The sequence below is a fragment of the Procambarus clarkii genome, chromosome 62 (genome assembly GCF_040958095.1).
Source record: "Procambarus clarkii isolate CNS0578487 chromosome 62, FALCON_Pclarkii_2.0, whole genome shotgun sequence".
Taxonomy (NCBI): domain Eukaryota; kingdom Metazoa; phylum Arthropoda; class Malacostraca; order Decapoda; family Cambaridae; genus Procambarus; species Procambarus clarkii.
The window spans coordinates 16,506,480-16,534,102 of NC_091211.1; the positions used below are offsets into that span (position 1 = coordinate 16,506,480).

The window sequence follows — 27,623 nt, forward strand, 5'->3', positions numbered from 1 at the left end:
CCCAGCTCCCCTCCCTCTATGGTTGGGTCGAGCCATACGCCCTCAGCGGTGACCACCTCGTCACCCAATGAGAGACTGGCGCGGCTCGGTCTCTCATTGTGACTACTGCACCTTTTAACCCCCTTCTCTCTCTCTGGGGGTTCTCAACGCCGTCCCCGCCATGGCCACACTCGCACGATCTCTTCCCATAATATTTCATACCAAGCCTTGTTTGGTCCTGCTTCGTGGGCTAAACACTTTGATCTCCTCCCTCTGGATTCTACACCACCTGACGATTTCTAACTCTATGAACACCTTGTTGATTCGGTGGATGCCTGTTACTTTTAACCCCACCCGTTTAGGTACACGTTTCGTCGCTGCTCCTTCACCGGATGCAGATACCCGCTTAGCCACATGTCCTGCATTGGGGGAGACCCCCTATTCGGGTCTCCAAAAACGCTCGGTTAAATGTCAGTGTTGGCACTGTTCTCCTCCCGCACCATGTTGTAACTGGTGTTAGAGACCTAAAAGACTTTCATGAGGATATTAAACATATCCTTGAAGCGCAAGGCCATCCTGTCCTCCAGGTAGACTCGTTTACTCGACCCCCTCGTGGTCATCGCCGTCAGCCCCTTCGAGTTATGAAAATCACCTTTGATAGTAGGATCCTTCAGCCCTCTCTAATCCTTGCTGGGGCCAGATGCTCCTTTCAGGAGTACATTCCCTCTCCTAGACTTTGCAATAAGTGCTGGAAGTTTGGGCATGGTGTCCTCAAGTGCTCAAATTCTGTGTATCGATGCCCCATCTGTGGGGCCGATGATCACTCTAAGTCAGAGTGCACTTCTCCCCAGGCTCGCTGCCTCAATTGCAGTGAGGCCCACCCTACCTTCTCCCACTCGTGTATACACTGCAAACCTGAGGAAGCCGTCCTCAACCTGAAACACCGGGATCGTCTGTCTTTTCCTGAAGCAAGACGCCAAGTTCGCCGTCTCACCCCTTTCGCTGGCATATCCTACGCTCGCGTGTTGCGTTCTACCTCTCCTCGTCCTTCTTACGTTACTCAGTCTCTCAACCGATTCCAGATCTTAGACCCAGACACGTCCACAACCACCTCCCCTGTTCCTGTATGTTCTGTCCCGGCGGGGCTCCCCTCCTGGTTCCCATCTGAAGTTTCCCTTCTTTCTACCCAGTCTGCCATGTCTCCTGTATCTTTCCCTTCTTTACCCAATTCTTCTTCCCATCTCTCCCCCCCAGTCTCTTGGCTTTCCACGCCGCCTGGCTGATGTCCATCACCCTCCCAGAAGTCAATATTGACTTATTAACTACGTGCATAGGTGATATACTAAACATAATAGATACCCTTAAAAAGATTCATAGAAAACACCGACCTTACCTAACCTTGTTAGTATCTTAAGATAAGCATCTTATTGCTTCGTAATTACAATTATTACTTAACCTATACCTATTATAGGTTAGGTAATAATTGTAATTACGAAGCAATAAGATGCTTATCTTAAGATACTAACAAGGTTAGGTAAGGTCGGTTTTTTTTTTTTTTTTTTTTTTTTTGAGATATATACAAGAGTTGTTACATTCTTGTACAGCCACTAGTACGCGTAGCGTTTCGGGCAGGTCCCTGGAATACGATCCCCGCCGCGAAGAATCGTTTTTTCATCCAAGTACACATTTTACTGTTGCGTTAAACAGAGGCTACAGTTAAGGAATTGCGCCCAGTAAATCCTCACCGTCCAGGATACGAACCCATGACAAAGCGCTCGCGGAACGCCAGGCGAGTGTCTTACCACTACACCACGGAGACTGTTGAATTCTTTGTTGAATTTTCTATGAATCTTTTTAAGGGTATCTATTATGTTAAGTATGTCACCTATGCACATATTTAATAAGTCAATATTGACTTATTAAATTTGCGAGAACGGGTTGCAATCTTCATGTTGTTCACTCCCGGTCATCTTCTGTTGAGAGTCTGTCGCCCAGTACGTTGTTGCTGGAACACCTGTCTCTTTGAGTCGAAAACGTAAGCCTGGCTCCTCTCCTTCGTCCTCCCCCCGGCAGGTAAGACGGCGTCGCTTTCTTCCTCGCCCCTCACCCCCCCCCCCCCCACCTCTGACTTTCTCGCTCCGTCCCCTTCCGTTTTGGTGGTCGGGCCCACTGTCTCGGCTATGGAGGTTTCTTTAGCCCCTGATTCCTTCTCAGTTGCTGCCCTTGCTGAGGTGCGCTCCACGGTTTCTGCCCCCCCCCCCCACTCCTATCCTACATATTTACAGTAAGAGCTGTAAAGCTACAAGAGCTACATATTTACAGTAAGTCATCATACATTAATGGTAGGTCTTGTCGTTAATACATAATAGTTTGGCCAATGGGGATATTACAGAGTCATAGGGGAGCTTCTGTTTATTATTAGTCCTCACAATACTCTACTTGTTTCTGAATCTCATATGTCGTTCATCTACTGGAAGCAAAATGTGGGTACAGTGCAAGGATTTCAGGTAATTTATCCATGGTAATAAGATAGGTTGCCATATCATACAGAGTGAGCCCAGACTTATCTCTAAAAGGCTAAATTTTACAACAATCCAAGATATAGTGTTCGAGTGTGTGTCCCTGCCTATGTCCACACACTTTACACTTTACTTCATCTAGATCCCTATACAAGCCGAACTGCCAGAGATACTTGTAGCCAAGTCTTATACGAGCTGTGACAACATCTGTTAGTCTACTGACTTTGTTACTTGCCCCATACACATGTTTTACTTCACACAATTCATTGTGATGAACAATGGACCTACTAGTTCCAGTTTGCACTGTTCTACTTCAAATCCATCTAGGAGTTCTCGTCTAATGACACTTTTAAGGGACCTATTTGATAACTCAAGATTCCATTCAATACTGTCTTTATTTACTGCAGCCTTAGCAAGGGCGTCAACTTTGTCATGTTCCTGCATGCCAATGTGAGAAGGAATCTACAATATTTTTATATTTACCCTCTTGCTAAGTATTCTTACATATCTACGTCTAGCTTCCAAGACAAGCACGTTATTACTTGATTGCAAACTGTTTATTGCTCGTAGTGAGGATAGGGAGTCAGAAATAATTAAGCTGTCTACTTCAGTGTTGTCAATAATTTCGAGTGCTACCAGTATCGCTACCAACTCGGCTTGCATTGTGGACGCCCAGTTACTAATTCGGATATTTCTTTGAATTATTCTGCCATCGGGCTGATGAGCAATAACAGCACTTCCTGCCCTCCCTGTAGCTGTATTGAGTGATCCGTCAGTGTATATGGTCTGTGCAATGTTGTTTTCAGCTTGTATATTGTGAATGTGTTCTATGGTGCTTAATTTAGCAGCAAGCTGAGCATGAGGGTTGCTTGTGATTAGTTTCTTGGTGGGGTATGCAGGGGTCAGGATGTCAAAAGGTACTATCTGCCAGGGTGGAAGGAAGTGCTGTACTCTTTCATCTGTATATACATCGTGCAGTCCCATCATTTTAATATGAGTGGCAGTTCTTTGAATCCATTTAGACTCGCTAGTTCCATTTCGTATGTGTTCTAACAGTGCAACTGACACAATGTTTTTGTTATCACGCAGCAGCTTTAGTCCCATCATAAGATTAATTTCAAATATTCTATCTCGAATGCTAAGTATATTTAATTCTTTCCGCATGTTGAGAACTTTGGTAGTTATAGGACAGCCAAGTATAATTCTGAGTGCTTCATTTTGCATTTTTTCCAGTCTATCAATACTTTTGCCATTCTGCAGGACCAAAGCTGGTGCATGATAGTCTATCAGAGACCTTATATACGCTAAATACATCATTCTTGCTATTCTAATATTAACACCATATTTCGGGCTGTACCCCACTACAGTTCTGAGAGCCTTGAGTCTGTCTCTACATTGTTGATGTAACTTATTGACTGCAGTTGAGGTACAAGGGACATACTCTCCAAGGTATTTGAAAGAAGAGACATAGTCTATTGGTATGTTGTCTATCTTAAGTTTTCATGGTCCACTTTTGTGGTTGCCAATTTGTCTGTTAAATACCTTAGTTTTAGCAGCGTTGATTACAAGACCAAGGCTCTCACAAGCTGTATGTATACAATTTAAGACTGTTTGCATTTCGCGGTGGGTTTTAGTATGCACAAGGATGTCATCTGCATAGCTGATAGTGATGTTTGCCGGACTAGTTGGGATTGATTTTAGTAAAGCATTAATTAGAACATTAAACAAGGTAGGACTAAGTACTCCTCCTTGTGGGGTGCCTAGTTGCATTACTTTAGTTTCACTCTTGTAGCCTTGGAACAGTGCAGGCTGTTGCCCACCATCCTCCCAGCAATCTTCATGTTGTTCATTCCTGTTCTTCTCCTGTTGAGACAATTGTGTCGCCCAGTACGTTGTTGCTGGCATACCTGTCTCCGAGTCAGAAACGTAAGCCTGGCTCCTCTCCTTCCTCTTCCCTGGTGGGTAAGAAGGCATTGCTTTCTTCCTCGCCCTCCCCACCTCTGACTATCACTACCGTCCCATTTCGGTGTTCGGGCCCTCCCTGTCCCAGCTATGGAGGTTTCTTTAGCCCCCAAATCCCTCTCGGTTGCTGCCTTTGCTGAGGTGCGCTACCCTGTTTGTCTCCTCTTCCAGACCCCGTACGTCCCCCTCTGGTCTGTCTTCCCGCTCCTTTAACTCCGTCCTTACTAAGTTTACCCATGCCCCCAAATCCTGATCTTGCGCCTCTTTAATATGCTGTGTTCTTATTTGCCTTTGTTTTTTCGTTGTTTTCTGTTGCTGTCCTCTCTCCTTTTGAAAATGTCTGTTCTTCAATGGAATATTCGTGGCTTTAATGCCAATTTCCATAAACTGTAACTTCTGATCACACAGTTTTCACTTCTTTGTGTGTGTCTCCAGGAGCCGATACTTGGTGCTCGTCCTGGTGCGTGGTGCTTTGATAATTACTTACTTGTCTGGATTAAGTTACCTGTAAGACAATGAAAAGAAATGCAATATGATGATGTAGAGCAGATACATTAAGGTAAAGAAAATTTTAATTTAATTATAAATTTATTTGATATAGGGTTTTTACAGATATTATTACAACAAATATAGCATTATGTTGAAGACATATTTAGTTAGAAAGTTGAATTGAGGCACTGACATTGTGTTATTTGTGATTCATGTTTAGTGTAATAATTTACAATTACAAAATACTTTATGATGCACATTTAAGTGTGCAAATAGTAATGTTCCAAAATATCCATAATTCATATATAGTATACCTTACAAATTAAGTTACATTTGCATTACAATATGTCGACACAAACTAATATGAGTATATAATTATCAAAAGAAGACACCAGTTAAACCGGGAAGGCTGTGTAGTACCAAATGTGCAGAATAACCATAAGGTGCTACATATCGCAAAGGTTGCAATATGAGAACAGAAACTAATGAAGTATTGGTAGATAAAACAGTTACAGAAAATAAGATACTGTATGCAAAACTTAAACATGAGCCTTTGGACACGCCACAATATTGAAAAAAAACTTAAATGCTGGGCTGATATTTGTACAATTTTCTCAGTATGTATCATACTCGGTATCATCTCAGTATGATCATACTCGTGTATGCGTGGTCATAACAAGCACAAGAATATTTTCTAATATTCGAAGAATATTTTCCAATATTCGAAGAATATTTTCCAATATTCGTGAGTGTAAAGTAATTACAAAGCTCAAAGTATCTCATACCATTTGGTCTGAAATGCCTGGTAACGGGACAATCACATATATAGTGATGGATGATGTATGTATCATCTCTTGTTCCCTTTAGTATACAATTGGAATGATGATCAGTGGTCACCACTACCTGCAGCCATCAGCCATATCGTTATCCCAGCCTAATTCTGGCAATTACAATGTCACTGTCTAGTGGATGTTTTATGCTGCCCGTACATATAATTCTCGGTTTAACCACCTTCCCTGCCCTCCACCACCTTCCCTGCCCGCCACCACCTTCACTACCCCTCCACCACCTTCCCTGCCCTCCACCACCTTCCCTGCCCTCCACCACCTTCCCTGCCCTCCATCACCTTCCCTGCCCTCCACCACCTTCCCTGCCCTCCATCACCATCCCTGCCCCTCCACCACCTTCCCTGCCCTCCACCACCTTCCCTGCCCTCCACCACCTTCACTACCCTCCACCACCTTCCCTGTCCCTCCACCACCTTCCCTGCCCTCCACCACCTTCACTACCCTCCACCACCTTCACTACCCTCCACCACCTTCCCTGTCCCTCCACCACCTTCCCTGCCCTCCACCACCTTCCCTGCCCTCCACCACCATCCCTGCCCTCCACCACCTTCACTACCCTCCACCACCTTCCCTGTCCCTCCACCACCTTCCCTGCCCTCCACCACCTTCACTACCCTCCACCACCTTCCCTGCCCCTCCACCACCTTCCCTGCCCCTCCACCACCTTCCCTGCCCTCCACCACCTTCCCTGCCCTCCACCACCTTCCCTGCCCTCCACCACCTTCCCTGCCCTCCACCACCTTCCCTGCCCTCCACCACCTTCCCTGCCCTCCACCACCTTCCCTGCCCTCCATCACCTTCCCTGCCCTCCACCACCTTCCCTGCCCTCCATCACCTTCCCTACCCTCCACCACCTTCCCTGCCCTCCACCACCTTCCCTGCCCTCCACCACCTTCCCTGCCCTCCACCACCATCCCTGCCCCTCCACCACCTTCACTACCCTCCACCACCTTCACTACCCTCCACCACCTTCACTACCCTCCACCACCTTCACTACCCTCCACCACCTTCACTACCCTCCACCACCTTCAGTACCCCTCCACTACCTTCACTACCCCTCCACCACCTTCCCTGCCCTCCACCACCATCCCTGCCCTCCACCACCTTCCCTGTCCCTCCACCACCTTCCCTGTCCCTCCACCACCTTCCCTGCCCTCCACCACCTTCACTACCCTCCACCACCTTCACTACCCTCCACCACCTTCAGTACCCCTCCACCTCCTTCACTACCCCTCCACCACCTTCCCTGCCCTCCACCACCATCCCTGCCCCTCTACCACCTTCACTACCCTCCACCACCTTCACTAACCCTCCACCACCTTCACTACCCTCCACCACCTTCACTACCCCTCCACCACCTTCCCTGCCCTCCACCACCTTCACTACCCCTCCACCGCCTTCCCTACCCTCCACCGCCTTCACTACCCCTCCACCACCTTCACTACCCCTCCACCACCTTCACTACCCCTCCACCACCTTCACTACCCCTCCACCACCTTCACTACCCCTCCACCACCTTCACTACCCCTCCACCACCTTCACTACCCCTCCACCACCTTCCCTGCCCTCCACCACCTTCACTACCCCTCCACCACCTTCACTACCCCTCCACCACCTTCACTACCCCTCCACCACCTTCACTACCCCTCCACCACCTTCACTACCCCTCCACCACCTTCACTACCCCTCCACCACCTTCACTACCCCTCCACCACCTTCACTACCCCTCCACCACCTTCACTACCCCTCCACCACCTTCACTACCCCTCCACCACCTTCACTACCCCTCCACCACCTTCCCTGCCCTCCACCACCTTCACTACCCCTCCACCACCTCCACCACCTTCACTACCCCTCCACCACCTTCACTACCCCTCCACCACCTTCACTACCCCTCCACCACCTTCACTACCCCTCCACCACCTTCACTACCCCTCCACCACCTTCACTACCCCTCCACCACCTTCACTACCCTCCACCACCTTCACTACCCCTCCACCACCTTCACTACCCTCCACCACCTTCACTACCCTCCATCACCTTCACTACCCCTCCACCACCTTCACTACCCCTCCACCACCTTCACTACCCCTCCACCACCTTCCCTACCCTTCCACCACCTTCCCTACCCTTCCACCACCTTCCCTACCCTTCCACCACCTTCCCTACCCTCCACCACCTTCCCTGGCCCTCCACCACCTTCCCTGGCCCTCCACCACCTTCCCTGGCCCTCCACCACCTTCACTACCCTCCATCACCTTCCCTACCCTCCACCGCCTTCCCTGGCCCTCCACCGCCTTCCCTCCCCTTCATTACCTTCTACATTATTCACACAGATACAAACGTGATAAATAGTACAGTGTATAAGGACACACAGTTTATGGGAGGTTATAGGGGTCATAACAGTGATTGTCCAGGCCAGACGCGTTTCTCAATTTCTCCCTCACTATATTGGGTTACATCTAGTATATATATTAAAGTTGGTGGAGACAAGTGACATAAGTGGTAAAGAACTCTGAAGATGGAGGGACCACAGGAACTAAAGTTAGTAAGACTCGAGGGGTGTAAAGTCGTCTACCTGCCATGCAGGTTAGGCAACAATCCAGTTAACTTCATAATAGATACCGGGGCCACTTCCACCTGCGTCTCCCTCGAGACAGTAACGGACTGTGGCCTTAAAGACCAGATCCAACCACACCATTTCACTGATGATTCAGATGGAGTCGTTGGGGTTTTGAAGACGGAATTGGAATGTGAAGGTCAAGTTGGGATCAAGACAGTCATGCTCGTATATGAAAACATGATCAATCTCCTGGGACTGGACGTGTTTAACAATTACAAGTGCTGTATAAGATTATCCCCCACCCAGCCCACCCTTCTCGTTGGTAAACGGATTCATAGCCACAGCTTCATCAGTGACCCACTAACTATGACTTGCACGGTCGTCGGCCAACACACAAGAAAAATAAAGAGGTGTATCATAGACACGGGCAGCTCCGACTCTTATATTACGAGTCGTGTCGCAAGGTTGTGCGGCCTTCAGATTGAACAAAACCCATTGACTACGGAAGTTTGGGACGCTCACAATAGGATAATTACGTATGACCGGGTGGTTAACAATGTTCAGGTCACACTTCCAGGGATCACAGTAACCATCAATGCCCTACTTGACGACAGTCATAACATGTTAATTGGAAGCGACATCCTTACGGGCCTGGAGATTCGCTTCGTCGGTTTCAATACAGTCATTACCCGGAAACTGGAAAACTGAAACATTAATTGTAATCTTTTGTATGTGGAAAATAAAAGTAAAATATATTTTTTTGTTTACCTAAATTTGTTAAAATATTAATAAATGAATGAATATATGTGTGTGTGTGTGTGTGTGTGTGTGTACTAGGTACTCCACTGGGAGGTGTCCTTAGTCCTACCTTATCGTAATAAACACGTTGTTAAACTCTGTTCCGAGCAAACCCAACGACCACATCATTAGCTACGCTGATGATAAAATGATACACGCCACTGGGTATGCTAACACGAGAACACTAACTGTAGCTGACGATGGTAGCAAAATGATTGCGGGAGTATGCTGCAGGGCTTTTGTTTCAGGGACATTCCTGTGCGGGCCCTAAGCCTCTGGCTGGCCCACTAAGTGTTGCTTGTTTCTGTTTTACTTGGGCGGAGTATGAGTATTTATGACTCGTATGGTCGCTTCAGTAAGATTTTACCATGTGTGTTTAACAACTACTACTGCTCTGTTGAATCAAAGTTGAAATCTTAATGGGTTTGTAACTGTGCACTGTTAGATAATGTTCCAGTGGTCTGTTGTAGCTGTAACTGTGCACTGTGGTAGATAATGTTCCAGTGGTCTGTTGTAGCTGTAACTGTGCACTGTGGTAGATAATGTTCCAGTGGTCTGTCGGGCATTTCTCCACAGTGTTGACATTTCCTCTCATCTTCCGGAACCTGTAATTAAGCCTATTTCCCATGCATATGGGTATCCAAGCCTGATGGGATGTTAGTGTACTTATGTTGATGAAAGGAAGCAGTAGAACAACATAAGTGATTTGTAGTTGGTTGAATTCTTGTACCAACCCGCAGATCCTGATGTTGCAACTGCTGTGTTGTGGTCACTGTACATTCAAATTCAAATCAAATCCTACATCTTTTGCATTGCTCTATTTCTAATTACTTTCTTAGCTTAAGTACTATCACAGACTGAGTCTGAGCTTTAGTGGCTAACCAGTATACGTTAGTTTAGTTCATTTATTATGCACCCCATACCCGTCTTGTGGGCAAGAGTGGGAAGGGTTAGAGGCACATAATGGACTCAGGGACTGAACCCCACAATTCATTTAGCTAAGCAGGTTACAATCTTGATGAGTTAGTTACAAAATTCAATAGACATCGTCACGTCATCAATGGGTTCGAGATCAACCATCAGTACAGTTTCTAAATTAAACAACTTACATATGAGGAGAGCAAGTGTCACAATTGATATTTATTATTTATTGATTTATATACAAGAAGGTACATTGGGTTTGTTAGAATACATAGGATAGTAATTACAATCTTGTAAAGCCACTAGTACGCGCAGCGTTTCGGGCAGGTCTTTAATCTAAGAGAATTTTAAGTAGGTAAATACTTGCAAAATTTATAAATATGATAAGTTACATAGCAAGAAAAAAATAAAAGATAAGAAAAAAATTGTAGATATATTAAAGCACATAGGTAGCTCAGATTGATTGCAATGACAGCTTGAATGGTAGTTTAACAAAAATTAGTAGGCACAGTACAGCATATGGCTAGCACATAAAAGAAGACAGCAATGAACACAATGATAAAGTTGTTTGGGTTAAGTACATAAAGACTGGGTAACACTAGATACAGAGCAAATTTAAATTTATTATAAATCAATTATTTTAAATTTTTTATTTTTATTTATTATTTGTTTGTCACACTTCATGTGTGTGACTCATTTTGTATAGTCGTAAGATGATATGTATGGATTAGCTAGTATGTATTTATAATGTTGTCTGACACTTATGGTTTTGTTGAAATTGTTGGTGTTGTACTGTTCGACGGCTGGTATTAGGCTATCTAAGGATTAATTCAATACCTAGTTATATTATATATTCAGAGTCCGCAGGAGAAGGAATCTACATACAGTAGACTCTGATACCATCATTATAGTTATACAATTAACGTGTCAATTTGGAGTTGGTAAATAGATCCTACAATGTAAAATACAGCATGGAAAAACTCACCAGTGAGAATATGGAGAGCCTAATTTAAAGCATAAGTTAGGCTTCCTGATATTGACATTGGCCTCAAGTGGCAGTGTTTATAAGTCAATAGGTATATACAAGTAATGAACAGTTAACGATAATTTCAGCGGCATAAGCAGTGTAAGTATAAATGTAAACACTGGAAACTTAACAAGTTCATTGCTAAGAAAGCGTGTACAAGTTTTGACGTCAGCAGCAGAGACCGTTTGACGGTTTAGCTATGTTCTAAGAAGAATTTGGTCATAACCAGCAATTTACAAGTGAGACATGCTGAGTTATAGGTGGTTCTAAGTCTGGCTCCTAGACAAGTTATATCACCATCACTGATTATTGTAAAAATTGTTTTACGGCTACATATATATATCCTTACGAGAAAATCCGTTGGAACCGTGATAAGAATCCGAATCCTCATCACGGCTCCTACGGATTTTCTCATTGGTACATCACGTTAGTGTGATTACTCTCTCAGTATATCCTCATCGATAAGAACGTGAGTGATATTAGACCTTTCCCTTCTGTTCCATGACAAATATTAAACTTATCACCGAAAACAAGATTATTTAAATTTTCAGAAAATTATTTAAATTTTCCCATCGTGAACAATCTGCTGTTACGAGTCCACACACACTTAAGTTTATAATTTTTGTATGAATTAGTTGGGATATATGTATCGTGTGCATGGAAGCACGACACCTCATGCCTCGGGAGAGCTGGTGTCAATAGTGCAGGAAAACATATACACATTTGATAAAATATTGCTGAGTACAAGGCGAAGAAAGTGGTTATTGAGCTGTATAAGTCTCTGGTGCGCCACTACTGTATCCAAGCATGGAGACTTCAACTTCATAAGGGTATATCTGCTTTGGAAAAGTCAGCAGACACGACAGGGCTGACATACCTTTAAAATACTGAACGAATGGGAATATAATCATCCAAGCCACTTGTATCTCATGCAACACGTACAATGAAACAGCTTCAACCTCAACACGCCACAATTAGGAGAAAAAGATTTTTTCACCCATAGGATAATAGACACATGGAGTCGTGTATACCCGCTCAAGCCGTAAATGCTAAGGTCAATACTTTAATTTAAAATTTATCTCTACAAAAAATCCGCAGGAATAAAGGTGGAATGTTTGATAAGCTGACGGCTTTCTGTCCCGTCGAGGCCACTAATGATGCTGGCCTTATGTAAATTCAGGTAAAAACAAGTACATCAGCTCTCCGTGATATAGTATCGCTAACCCACACTTCAAAATGATTGTACAGATATCCACAGAGACGTATGTACAAAATGTACTCACTGAATTTGTGCGCCCCTTGAGGGACTTGAAATAGAGGGGGGGGGGGGGGAGAGGTAGAAATAGCCTAAGCTACTGTATCCCTTCGAGACGTATTTTTTCTTGTCTCAATATTTATTCATTTATTTTTTATTTATTTATTTATATACAAGAAGGTACATTGGGTTTGAGAGAATACATAGCATAGTATTTACAATCTTGTAAAGCCACTAGTACGCGCAGCGTTTCGGGCAGGTCCTTAATCTAACAGATAATTTTAAGTTGGTAAATTCTAGCAGAATTAATAAAATTAATACAAATACATTGCAAGAAAAAAATGAGATGAGAGATTATTAAGTATAGTAAAGCACATTGGTATATTAAAGCTCTGATTGATTACATTGACAACTTGATTGGTAATTTAAACAAGATTAATAGACACCATACAGCAGATTGATTATAGCACATAGACACATAGCACATATAGATTATATTGATAGCACATATAAGAAGACAGCAATGATCACAATGTTAAAGATAAACATATCTATATAATAATATATTATATTATAATATGGTAAATAAACATACTTGAACTTGAACAAAATGATAGTACAGATAGGCACAGAAAGACGTTGTACAAAATATGGACCTAACACCCACTGTTGGAAATAACCAACAGTTTCATACATCTTTGTATTTTATACAACTTTTGTATTAACAACAAGTAGTTACTAAAATCACTAACTTGTAGATTTAAATCATCATCATCATTTATATTAAACATATTGCCAGATTCTTCCTAATCAGAGTGACGACGCGAGGAACGACACGCAGAAACATGAATTCTTTCCACATTTAGTACGTTGGATTTATAAGAGAGTCCAGTTTATTAATCCTTTTACTAAAAATAGTTACTTACTATTAAGTTTAATTTCGTAGCATACTACTGCTTACTGGAACTCCTTTATTTAGTTGATATTAAACATTCTAGAGGAAATTTATTTTAATGTAAATTTATTTATTTATTTATTTATGCATATACAAGAATGTACATAAGGAATGTGAGGATACAAATATGGTAATTACAGTCTTGTAAAGCCACTAGCACGCGCAGCGTTTCGGGCAGGTCCTTAATCTAAGAAAATTTTAAGGAGGTAAATACTTGCAAAATTTATAGACAAAAAAATGATAACAGTTACATGAAATGAAAAAAAGAAGATGAGAGAAAATTGTAGGTACAGTATATTAAAGCACATAGGTAGCTAAGATTGATTGCAATGACAGCTTGAATGGTAGTTGACAAAAATTGGTAGGCACAATACAGCAGAAACAATATAAGATTGATTGCAATGACAGCTTGAATGGTAGTTGACAAAAATTGGTAGTCACAATACAGCATATGGCTAGCACATAAAAGAAGACAGCAATGAACACAATGATAAGGTTGTTTGATATTACATAAAAATTAGGAGATTGGGTAACACTAGGTACAGAGCAAATTTAAAGCTCAGTGAAGGAAACTAAGATGAAGTTAGGTACTTTTTGGTTTTGCTTTTAAATAAGGCAAAAGTTTTACAGTTTTTCAATTCACTAGGGAGTGAGTTCCATAGACTAGGTCCCTTAAATGATTTCACTTTAAATTCCTCCAATAGCTGCGTGACTTTAATAAACCCAATTTATGTTACGCGAAGTTATATTTTAACACGGAAGAATTAAATGACATCAATACTCGTCACCATCTCTTCTTTCCTTAGTTAATTCCGATATATATAAATCCATTTACGCTCGAGATGTCTATCGAGAGCCGCGGATGCGCAACCAGGAAGAGGAAGACGACTCGAGAACGTCGCCCGCCACCACGCGACTCGGACACCATTAGCAACGAACAACAGAGATCTACGTTTTGATCTTGCTAACAGTTTGTATTTCGCTCCCACAACTAGTAGAGCGGTGCCACGTCACGGCAGTGTCCCAGGAACTAATAATTACTCCAACACACAAGTAACGTCTTATCACGGCAGCTGAGGACGAGGGATCTGGAATCGTTCCTACATCACTGGACACTCGGCCCGGCAACTAATCATTTTCTAAACTATAATATTGTGCACATGTTTATATTTAGACTAGTTGTCGTTAGGCTGTGTGAATTAATTAACATCAAAATCCAGTACGTTCAATCTCAAAATTTATTCTGTCATTTAATGGAATATAAATTGCATAGTTATTTACCCAAGATATCTGCAGTGATAATTATATTCTGTAGGAAGATATTTCGTAATTCATGATGTACTTGTAGTTACCAATTAGTGGAATTCTACAATGTAATTGCCTTCCAGCTCCGGGTCCACGACAACCGAGGTATTAGGCTTCTCTACCTACACGTGCAACAATTTGCTTGAGGCAACACGTTGTTGGTGGATCGTGACAACAAATTACGCCTTTCTAGAATTTACAGCTAACCTGACTTGATTTCTAGTATTAGATACACTAATAGTTTGTTACATGAATGATTTCCTCTTAAATCACCATTTACCTGTCATTTAGGAAATCATTATTTACTAACAATTTTCTATTTGATTTATATATGAACCACGATATAAATTTATGCATATACATTTCTTTCTGACGAATGAACCAGCGTTGGATTATAGGTGCTAGAACTTAATTATATCCTAGCACTTGAACCCCCCATTTTTGTGCAGGTTAATTTGACTCCCTTTACAGTTTCATTAAGATCCATAGGACACTAGTTCTTGGTATCAGTTTAATCTATTGTCTCATTTTGTTTTCCACTTTTTCTCAAAAAGTGGTGGTCCTTCACAGCTATCGAATTATTTTATTTTAATTACAAATTATTGGAGTCAGATTTTCCCACACCCCACATTGTTAACGCTGTGCCTTGCCTGAAACGCTGTGCGTATTACTGGCTTTAGGTATTGTATGTTTGTTTGTTTATTTATTGATTTATGCATATACAAGAAGGTACATTGGGAATGTGAGGATACGTAATATGGTAATTACAGTCTTGTAAAGCCACTGTACGCGCAGCGTTTCGGGCAGGTCCTTAATCTAAGAAAATTTTAAGTAGGTAAATACTTGCAAAATTTAAATTTATGTACTAGCTCTATGAAGCCAGCATTATGTTTTCTAACTCATATTCTATGTATGTACTTTTACCTGAATAAACATTTGAATTTGACATATCAGTCCACATTTTGTACTAATGAAATCAAATATAAACACGAAAATATATAAATAAACAATCAGTGAAGGCAACAACCTTATCTATCTTAGACCATATATGACAGTTACTATTGTCGGGGACAGGAAGCCTGTACTTGTCATTATCCAGACTTTCCTATAGGTCCAACTTCTGACATTCCTCACGATGCAACCCATAACAGTTCCCTAACTTCTATGTACCTATTTACTGCTAGGTGAACTGAGGCATCAGGTGAAAGAAAACATGACTGCACGAAAATGACGGGGAAAAAAGGCCGGGAGGTATATAAGCGGCAGAACCGCCGCGCGTCTCAGAACAAGTGCGACAAGTACGGTACCCCAAAGATCCTTCAAAAGGTCAGGGAATATACCGGGAAGCACACAGCATCCGCCTCGTCAATAACCATTAATTTGAGGGGAGGATGGTGCAAGGAGTGCGCGTGGTCTACAGGATATGGGTCTCGCCAAGAGCGACCTTGAGATTTGCTCTGTGAAAGCCCTGACCTGGACATATTCCATCTACAGAATATGATCCAAGACCACATCTAGGGGCAGACCACTTTAGTCCCAGGATCACCGTACACAGGGTGCATAAGGGTTAATATAGTCTCGCTTAAGTGAACTACAGCCAGGATAGCTGGTAGCCAACTATCTAAGCAGAGTCGTCATCTGGAGTACCACTTCTCCTAATGGTGTCTCACAAGAGGGTGGATGACCTGGCCGGAGCCCACGAGTGGGTAAGGCGGCGGCCGGAGGGACCCCCATGCGCATACATGATATCCCTCCCGCTCCGGGGCCTTGTTAGGAGCTTCCACTATGAATAGTTTTTTTCCATGTATGCCGATGTCAAGTCACCAATCCTGCCGCTTAGGCAGCTTGCTGTTTTGGCCTTCAGCGTTAGTTCTTTTTTAATGATATACTGTGCACCCCTACCTGTGTCTGCTGTGTCCCATATAAGAAAAAACCAAATACAAAAGAATGTTCCATTTAATGTATGTTTGTTTTTCAGGTTACTATTGTGTATTATTAGTATCATCTTAACTCTTGTGGGTTGTGATGAGATCTGCCATTTATGTGTATTTTAGTTTGTGTTTTGATAGGGTATTAGGTATGCTTAGGGGTGCCTTCTCGCCATGCCCTGTGGCTGGGGGGATTGGTGCCCTGAAGCTACATAAACACCCTATACCCCTCCGAAGTGGCAAGGGGAGTTAGGGGACAAGATATATCAGATGGCTTCTTCTGCTATGAAGTCCACGTCCTGCCATTCCGAGTGAAGAAGGAAAAAAACTACAATATCACCCAATGCTTCCGATGCTACGACTACTCTCACTAAACCAACAAGTGCCAACAGACTATCCAGAAATGCAGCATTTGCGCCAAAGACCACCACTGTTCGATCTGCACTTCGAAAGAACCACACTACCTGCTCTGCAACTGCAAACATGTCACAATATCCCATCAATGTCCAAGCAGACAAGAAGTTATCAAAAACCTGGAGACCTAGGAGAAATCCAAATCTTCCTCTACCTTTGCAGCAGGCACCAGCTCCAGCACTTCAGCTATCACCTCAACCTCAATATTCAACATCCAAGCAGCTACTTTCCCGAAGCTTCAGGGAGGAGGAGCTATCACCACCACACACCAGCAACATCCTGTTACTGCCTCTACTAGCCAATGGGGACCCAGATCCCAGTCACCCGGCCACTCATCGAGCCAGACACCGCCGCCTCCACCCCATCCCGGCCAATCACTGTGTAGCACAGTAAAAGCTTTGATATCGACGGCCAGAATGACTGCTGGCACTAACCCCCGAGAATTCGTGAGAATTCTGAAAATTCTTTACAAGGCGAATGGTCTCCCTGCAATATTCCTGAAGAAGTCTTCAACGCTCCAGGTTCAACTCCAGCAACTGACCCTTTAGAGGATGCCGACTCTTCACCTGACGACCATTCTGCCACTTCAATGCAGACTTCAGATCTTGTTCTAGTACCTTCAGCTCACAAGACTCTGCCTCCTGAGACCCCCACTTCTGCTACAATTCCAGTTGCTAACCATGACATCACTGTGAACGCGGCCACGCTTTCAGACTTACTGTCAGGTCCTGCTCCACACGTTTCTCCAGCTGTTGCTGACCCTTCACCCGTCCCAGTGGTGAATTCAGCTGCAATGGACCCTTGGTGTGACCCTGTAGAGGGTATATACTACCAAGTCCCTTCTGCTGCAGTACGTACTACTGCTACTCAACCTTCAAGAACTCAATCTTCAAGAACTCAACCTTTGCGATCTACCACCTCTGCTCTTCACTCATCTGATGAATCGGATGAGGACGTGTCTGTTGGAACACCATCTCCTACTTCACGGAAATGTCACTACTCAGCTGCCGATTTCCGTCACGACACTGCACCAACAACCCCCATCGATAGCTCCACAAAGTCAGACCACCAAGACCAAGACCGACAAGCCCAAGAAGAAGACCAATGATCAGAGTTTGCTGAAATCTTCAACAAAAAAGAAGACCACTAATGTCATGATTTAACATCAACCATCAACTGCCAGCTGCTTGGGTGCCCGGCCCGTGTGTGTACTGCAAATGACGCCCCACTCAACCCTACTTCACTCGCCTCAAGTTCAAATCCTCGGTGGTTGGGCCACCGATCTTTCATCTCCCCTCTTCACCTCGTCTCCAGTTCCTCGCTCAAGATTTCTGCATCCTCGCCCTGTTCTTCAAACCCCTGCTTGCCAACCATTTGAACATTTTCACTTCGCTTCGACACCCAGACAGAGCACTTTGCTTTAGGAGGTCAGACCCCACCCTGATCCGGTGCACTATACCGGTAAGAGACGGGAGACCTCTTAAGGAAAGTGCAACCCTCTAGACAAGGCTCTCTTGCACCTAGCACTGCCGGGTGGGTAAACATAGAGCAGCAACGATGATCATGAGCCACCATGATCTACCGAATCAAGGTATGATTTAGAGGGGGACCGGACATTTACCCGGTCAAAAATCTCTGATTTGATCAGAACAGCAACCAACGTTGCACCACTGGACGTCGTCGTCGACGATGAAGGACCTCCTCAACTGCTGTTCAGCAATGCTGAAACAGTACAGTGTCTACTTGACCCCACCAACCTTACTGCCCTCGATGAGGCGGACGTGTTCCTCACCCCACCACGACACTACCTCGCAGCCAGGACGGTGTTTGTCCGGAGAGTGAGCTCCCTCATCTCCGGAAAAGCTGCCATCGACGTCGCCACCAGTTTAACCGAACAGAATCCTCTCTTGACGGCTGTCTCTGTAAAGTTCACTCCTGTGCAGGACAGTCACCTCTCCACCATGAAGGTCACCATCACCTCGCCTGAGGAAGCTACCTCTGCTACCACCAACGGCTTCCGGTGCTTCGGCCTCGCTTGCCCACCCCGACAAATCAGCAAAGAACACTACTGCCAGCTTCGACAATGCTTCAAGTGCTATAGCTATGAGCACTTTACGAAACAATGTCCCTCTCAAGACCAACGGTGCAGCAAGTGCGCCGAGAATCACCACCTCAAACGATGCACCAACGAGCTCCTCCAATGCCTTCTCTGCCAAGGTCACCATACTGCCGTCTCTGCCGAGTGCCCTCGAAGACGTTAGGAAATACAGAAGATGACCGACGCCAGGCAAGCCAACACCACTCGCCGTGAACCATCAACATTCAACGTGCAAGCCGCCAACTTTCCTCTGTTTCCGGGTGGGGGCGGAGCTTCTGCACAGAATGCATCCCATTGGGGCCCTGGCTCCCAGTTCGCCAACCAATCATCAACGCAGCTGTGACAGCCACAACCTCACTCTGGTCAATCAACAAGCCAGCCTTCACCACACCAGATGTTGCTCCCCAACAGGAATCACAGTACCATAATGGGACTCATCCGCACTGCTGAAAGGATTGCAGACACAAACACCCAAGAATTCGTACGAATTCTAAACATCATGTACACTGACAATGGTCTACCAACATTTACTGTTCCTGAAGAACTGAAGCCAGATGGTATATAAACTGAGCCGAGGGCGTCACGTGTACTCTGGCGAACTCTGCAGGGTAAGCATGTTTTACGTGACTGACTGTGCTTGCAGTGACCTTGATATACCCCTAACTTGTATTATTACACTTTGGGTTCCTGTCTCCCCCCCCCCCCCGACACAATGAATTATTAAAATTATAATTTGAAACTGTGTATGGAGTCTGCCTCCATCACATCACTGCCTAATGCATTCCATCTGTTAATTACTCTGACACTGAAAAAGTTCTTTCTAACGTCCCTGTGGCTCATTTGGGTACTCAATTTCCACCTGTCTCTCATTTGGGTACTCAATTTCCACCTGTGTCTCCTTGTTCGCGTACCACCCGTGTTAACAGTTTATCCGTATCCACCCTGTCAATTCCTCTTGAGAATTTTATAGATAGTGATCATGTCTCCCCTAACTTCTGTCGTCCGTGTTGTGAGGTTTAGTTCCAATAATCTTTCCTCGTAGCTTATTCCTCTCTGCTTGGGAACTAGCCTGGTGGTATACTTCTGAACCCATTCTAACTTCATTTTCTTTAACTAGATGTGGAATCCAGACTGGAACCGCATATTCAAGTATTGCTCTGACATATCTGTCAGATATGTCACATATCTGACATCCAAATATTTATATTCTCTTAGTGTCTGTGTTTATTGTCACCATAACTGATGTAACAATAGAAAACTTAAAAGGTTATTATAACGTTGTTAAGTCATTGTAGTAAAATTTGCGTTCACTACAACAATCATGATATACGTTGATAGCCGTGATTACAGTGATGAAGTGGCATGGTTTAGGCACATATATTGGGGGAGTGGGAAGCACAAGATAGTGACATAAACCTTACAATTTGCTAACAATAACGCCTTCATCTATTCAGACCCTAACCCCCACACACTAAATAATATTGTAAATGATGAATTTACAGTCCATTCATGGATGTCAACCAACAAAATCACACTAAACGCAGAAAAGGCCTACTACAGTACATTTTATTTGGAAGTAAATCTTCAAATTATGAAAGTTCAGATAGACAATGTTAACATTAGCAATAAAAATTAAGGAAAGGTCTGGTTTATACACTGACAAGTATAATACATACAACATACTGTATAGCCAAAAAAGTATTAAATGGTCTGATATCTTATGTCTCCCTTTGTTGTCCATCAGTATTGGTGTATGACAATGAAAGTTTTTTCAGGTAGTGAACATGGCGTCTAGGAATGACTGCGACCAGGAAAGGTGTGCTCCCGGAAGTACTGAAAAGTATCTTAAGGCTCGCAAGACACCATCTGAGCCTTGTGGGTGTATAAAGTAAGGATACCAATCTGGTTTTTCGTTCTATTTTCCCAAGACCTCATCTCGTATAGGTATATTAGATATCAGTCTGTAATTATTTGTCATCAGTATCGCCTCCTTTATGAACCGAGTGCTGCCCCAGCACTCGGTACCCTTACTCAAATCTCTGAATATGTTAGATATTAAGTCACTGCACATCCTCTCATGTGTACTCTATATATTTAACTCTGAATTGTAATGTCAATCCTGACCTTAACAGCTGTTTAGAAGGTTGTAACAGAACCCATGGGCACCACACCAGAAGCAAATACCTATTTGATATTCCAAGAGTACGACTTAATCAAACTAGAAATGCTCTACAAATCAAGGGACCCAGAATGTGGAATGACCTTCCCAATCATGTCAAAGGCTGTACTTCTCTCAACCAGTTTAGATGAAAACTAAGTACTACCTAATTAACTCAATGTAATCTACCTTACCCCTAAATGTCAACCCATGTCTTATTATTTTTAAACAATGCTGTTTGTTGACCAACTTGTATATTGGCTATTTTCTACCATGTTCCCCCCCCCCTTTTTAATCTTTTGTTTATTTTTTTCAACGCAATTTATACTTTAAGCTCAATTACTATTAAGTTTTAGTCTAAGTGTTTTTCCCCCCACCTCACCTTGCCCGACACGCTATGCGTACTTGTGGCTTTAGGTATTGTATGTACTACCTCTATCTATAAATCAATCAGAATGTTTGTAACTGCAACTATGTATGTACTTTTCCTAAATCAAATATTATTATTATAACTGGAGTTACTCGTGCAAGGGCATGACCGGCACTCTTGTATACCATAGATGGTATTTCACTAGTGTTCCCAGCTTTGGTTTTTAGTGAGTGAATGGACACAACATCTGCCAGGCTGACTGGTGAAAGAAGAATTGAGTTAGGATAGCTACTGCTGGTAAGATATGTAGTAACATAAGTCTGGGTGTATGGAATTTTTCTGGCAAGGTTAGCACCAATTAAACAAAAAAATATTCAGGTACAAGTACATACATAGAAGATGTTACAAACATAATGTTGGATTTATAGATAGAGCTAGTACAACAGACAATACCTAAAGCCAACTGATGAAAAGAAACTATTAAAATCAGTTGCCATTTCTAATTCTGGTGCAAGTGTATAACCAGCCTTGGAGAGTTTTATCTACTTGTTATGTGATTGTTGTTTAGATCCTAGGATGTTAGTGATGACTTTCCATGTGCTTGTCACTAAATTAAATTCTCATTGCAGGGGTAGTAAACAATCCCCTGGGATGGCCATTAAACGGCTGGAGGTGGATGGTGTTACGTTTGAAGTCGTACAGTGGTGAGTATAGTTTTCTCTAAATGAGGTATGAAAATAGTTTAATATTTTCCACTTCAGAGTAATCACACTGACATTCATCAGTGTGATTACATGACTGCATCAATGAGAAAATCCGTAGGAGCCATGATGAGGGCTCGAACCTCAGCCTGCAGGGGAAACGAGTCTTCCCCTTGAGAATTATTCAGCAAGACCTGACCTGAATAAGAGGTCACTGAAGTGTAGACATGAAGATACATACATAAAAAGATTGAGTAAATTAGACAGCCAATTTAAGAATATGGGCAGTGAATCAGGAAATAGAGAAATGACTGGTTATGAGATGTGGATAATTTGTTGGAGGCGTGAGGCTCGCTGAGAGGAGCTCGAGTCACTTGAGCTTAAGAAATCGTGAGGGGAAGCCGCACTCCGTGTTTGCTCATGTTAGAGAGGAACCCCAAGTTGATATACCTTCAAGAGGAAGGAAGTGGACAGACATCTCAACTGAGGAATAAGTTAGGAGGCGTGCCAGCTCAAGTCAGGAACTGCAGAAGGTGTTGAGGGGACAGTTAAGGCAGTTCTGTGGGTAGCCTAAGGTACCCTGAGTGTCGCCACCCCGTCAGAGAGCGCCCTGCATGAGACCTTATTGTGGTAAGCCCAAATTTAGCCAGTTTACAGTGATTGCCGGTAGTTGATCGTGTGCCCAGCTATCGTAGTTAATGTTTATTGATGCATTAGACATTTTATTAAGGCAGAAGGCTTAAAATAAGAGAGTAGAGATGGAGGAACGTCCTGGAGGACGGAGCGACGTCCGTCTCCTAGCGTTGGCAGGTGACTGAGGGAGCCCAGCTCCTGGCAGAGTAGCTGCCTCGAGGGCCGCCTGGCCGGGCGGAGCATGAACCAGCCCAAACGGGGGAGTCCACTCTCACAGTATATAGAGAGCAGAGAGATGTTAAGTGCGAACACATTGTGTGGTTATTTTCGTTTATGTGTTTAAAGGGAAACATTTTTATTGGTGTGTTGCAGGTTTGTCTTTGGAAGGAGTTGCTGAGTGAACTTCGAGGCCAGTAGAGGAGGATTCAGTGGATGGAACTCCAAGGCTATTGAAGAAATACTGAGCTCTGTGGAGCAGCAGTCCCTATAGTGAGGAGTTGGACCTCAAGCTGTGAGAGGAGAAGCAGTGGAGTAGAGTTTACATGTTTTTGTGATAACAGTGGTGAAGCACCTTTGTTGATCAAGGAAGACTTCATGGTGTAGCAGCCTGGAAGAGCTGCGGAGGATCCTGGTAGATAAACCCAGAAGAACCTGAAGAGATCAGAATAGTGAACTTCCAGATGTGGAAGGGAAGTTCTGGTTGACTAATTGTAGGGAGTTGGTAGAGTGTTTAGTTGTCATTAGCGTGCAAGACGCAGTAAAAGGTGAATGATTGATTACCATTTTTGTGCCAAGGAGTACTTATACTTAAGTATAGAGTTACATCCGTAGGTTGGATTACCTGCAGAGACATACATGTGTGTGTTCTAGGACTGATAGGATGTTTGATTGAACATTGTTGTACATAAAGGAATATTTATGCTGATATTTATGTTATTATAGCCATAGGCTGGATTGTCTGTAAATATTTATATGTTCCAGAGTTGGTAGAGCCATATATTGTACTGCATGATTTACCCGTTTGGTGAGGCTGATAGTGCAACATTGTGTTACAAGACTTGGCCTACTTGATGAGGATGGTAGTATTAGATGGTGAGTCAGGAGTTAGGATACCACTTGATGAGCAGATGATAGTCCTGATGGTATTGGAGAGCGACCTGACTACAGTAGTATAGTGTGTTAAGAGATATATATATTATTGTACGTGTATATGTATTGTCCTTGTGCCTTGTCCAGTAAATGTATTTAAATTTGCTGGCGTTTGCCCTTGTCCTAGTGAGGCTTCCCGGAAAGTCGGTAAGAGAGAGAAAGAACCAAGAACCACAGCTGTGGACAGGGTAGAACGGAATAATAATAAGTCAAAGGGGATTGAGGAGATCATATCACATAAGAAGAGAGTGGGGAGTCACAGCGGCTCGAGTTGGTGTGTACACACGTGACAACGAGGCTATTGTTGGAGCCGCATCCCCTAAACGAGTGACGTTGGACCCCTCTCCTAGAGCCAGAAGCACTCAGAGTGATCTCCTGGTAAGAAGTATAGCACTCTACCGAGTTTTGGATTGGTTGTCCATAAAGAAGGACCAACACCAACCACACCATTATAATAAGGGGTACTAAACAATCCCCTGGGAAGACCATTAAACGGCTGGAGGTGGATGGTGTAAGATTTGAAGTCATACAGTGGTGAGTATAGTTTTCTCTAAATGAGGTATGAATATAGTTTAATATTTTCCACTTCAGAGTAATCATACTGACATGTCAGTGTGATTACGTGACTGCATCAATGAGAAAATCCGTAGGAGCCATGATGAGGGCTCGAACCTATGCGGTGGGTGTTCACACGGTCTAGCGACTAGACCATGACATGGTCATGTCGTGGTCTAGTCGCTAGAGCGTGTGCGTGGGAACATCACCCTATAGGTTTGAACCCTCATCATGGCTCCTACAGATTTTCTCTTCATAAATATTATCTTCATGCATATTATGAAAATTAAATGGTCACAGTTTTCTCTGAAAGCGGAGAAATTTCTGATAGAGTAGAAAAAACATAGGCGCAGCGCCTTCCGCAAACACTGCGCGCAGTATGGGTGACGTATTTAAGGGACTGGAAGAAGAGTCCCGTCTATTCATCATCACACCATCAGCATCGTTGTATGAGTACGCATCTCGTTTCGCTCGCAGTGTGACCTAGGCGCCCCTCTGCTTGAGGGGCTACGCATGCCCACTCTATCAACGTTCTGATACCTAGACATTCTGATTCGTTCGTAACGTTCTGATGGAGTGCGTGAGTGGATGGACCGATCTTCAGCTCGCCAGCCATAAAGCAAGGCAGCATCGTCTCGCTGTCCTACAGCAGCTGTTATTCTCCAGCCTCGACGAGCACTTCGGTGCAGCCAAAACCAGTTCCAGCCAGCAGTGTATTGGAGCAGAACCAGGCGCTTCCCAGCCAGCATCTCGTCCTAAGCAGTGACATCTGTGTGTTGTCCAATGTGCTTGTGTCCAGGTCGGACTGCATTTAGGTGAACAGCCCCACTCCGAGCCAGAACAGGCCCAGGTGAGAAGACGGAAGTTCACCTTTTGCAGCTGCGTCATGGCATAGGTACATTCTTTTTCATAGGTAAAGTCTTTACATTCTTTTTGAGACAATGGAGGCCAGAGAGGAATCACTAGGTATGAGGCACCAGGTAGTGTTGCCGGCCCAGTGCAGAGCGGCAGTGCTGGATCTGTCGCACTTCTTGTGGATTCTGCAGGTCACCTGGGAGTGACCAAGACTCTACACAAGATCAGGGATCATTCCTACTGGCCGGGTATGGACGCCGATGTGAGGCGTCACTGTAAGACTTGCTTACCTTGTCAGAGAGCAGGAAAGAGTGTACCAGCGATACCAAAGGCCCTGTTAGTCCCTGTTCCTGCATTTGGGCCAGCGTTTGAATGTCTGTTGGTCGACGGGGTAGGACTGTTGCCACGGACGAGAAAGGGAAACGCCTACCTGATGACCATCATGTGTGCGGCAACAAGGTTCCCGGAAGCAGTCCCGATGCGATGCTTGACGTCAAAAGGTGTAGCCGGGCAGTTGCAGCATTTTTTCTCTTGGGTGGGAATGCCCAGGGAAATCCAGACGGACTGTGGGAGCGTATTGCAGTCCAAGTGGTTTAGACAGACCGTGTCGAATTGGGGAGTAACTCAGATTCGGTCGTCGCCCTACCGACCGCAGTCGCAAGGGGCGATCGAAAGGTTTCACTCCACACTGAAAACCATTCTGAGAGTGTTCTGTGCGGAACAAGGAGCCGAGTGGGATGAGGCAGTGTACCCTGCATTGTTTGCTATACGGAACGCTGTAGTGGAGTCACTGGGTTTCTCACCGTTCCAACTGGTATATGGACATGAGGTACGGAGTCCTCTGTCCGTGCTGAGAGAGCAATGGGCGCCAGGAGTGACCGTGGGAACGGTCAGCGAATATGTGCAGAAATTTAAGGAGCGTCTCGCATTGGCGAAAGAGCTAGCAGGAAAGCATTTGAAGGAGGCGCAGCAAAAGATGTCAGAGTTGTATGACAAGAAAGCTATGCCAAGAGTGTTCCAGGTTGGGTCCCAGTGTAACACTGTAAAAGTGTTTGAGTTAGTTTATTTAAAATATATATAGAGTACATGAGTCACAGACAAGGATCTGAGAGGCGCCAGTTGTCTGCCTGAGATCTCACACCTCAAAGCGTTAATGACCTCAAGTGACCTGAGGTCAGATCATGAGAATTTCACCTTGCTTCCGCTAAGCGTATAATTGGAGCCAGGTAGCCTTCAAACATGCCGACGTTTAAGGAGTGGCTTGGTAGAGTGCCGGAGGCTATCTATTTGTGGGCGGAGTTAGCTACTAGGTTCCCCAATAAATACTCGGAGAACTATCGAGCAAAAAGCATTAACGAGACAACAGCACACGAGCCAGCACAGCAGAGCAGACGGCCCTAGCAGGGAGGCTGTCGGCCGGCAGGGCGGGAGTCTCCGTCAACTACAGACCCCCCCCCCCTCTCTATTCAACTTAGACTCAGTCCTCGGTGAGTGAACATTAAGGTGACTTGGTCGTGTTTACATATGTTGTGTGATGATCAGGGGCAGTCAAGTTGTAGGGTTCTCGAATTCTTGGATGATGACTCTCTTTAACATTTTAATGGGATTGCTTATATTATGATACTTAGTATGTGAAATACATGAACTTATTATTTAAATCGTCTTTGTTCCCTAGAGCTTTGAGTTGAGGTGAGAAAGCCTCGGTGGTTACTAGATTCAAGATATTAATGAGTACATGATAAAGATGGGAACTACTAATAATGAACATGATAACATCCTTTGAGAATTTTGTGATACAGGCAAGTTCCATTACTTGTCTTGTATGTAATAATCATGAATGGATGGTGGCAGCATTTCGTCTTCTACTATCTACTCTTCTACTTCTACTATCTACTCTTCTACTTCTACCTATCTACACCTCTCCCTCCACCCTTCTCTAAACTCTCACTTTCAACTAATGACCCTCCTTGCTCCTCCCACCTCTCTCCCTCTCACCCCAAACCCTCACTAATTACTTCACTATTCATTTCTTTCCTCTCGTTTTCTCTTATACGTTTGTGGCAATGATTCTGTATTCTAGAGTTCTCTCTAGAGTTTCGGGTAGCTGATCAAGTGACGGCGCCTTGTAGTCTTAGCACCTA

At 44.0% G+C, this 27,623-nt stretch overlaps 1 protein-coding gene across 1 annotated transcript; it reads left to right on the top strand.

Moving 5' to 3' along the window:
* Nucleotides 1-15,848: 15,848 nt before the first annotated feature.
* LOC138354329 (uncharacterized) lies at nucleotides 15,849-19,224 on the top strand. Its single transcript, XM_069308479.1, has 3 exons — nucleotides 15,849-15,947; nucleotides 17,415-18,022; nucleotides 18,612-19,224. Exons 1-3 carry the CDS (start codon nucleotides 15,849-15,851, stop codon nucleotides 19,222-19,224), a joined length of 1,320 nt encoding a protein of 439 aa, XP_069164580.1.
* The last annotated feature ends 8,399 nt before the right edge of the window (nucleotides 19,225-27,623 follow it).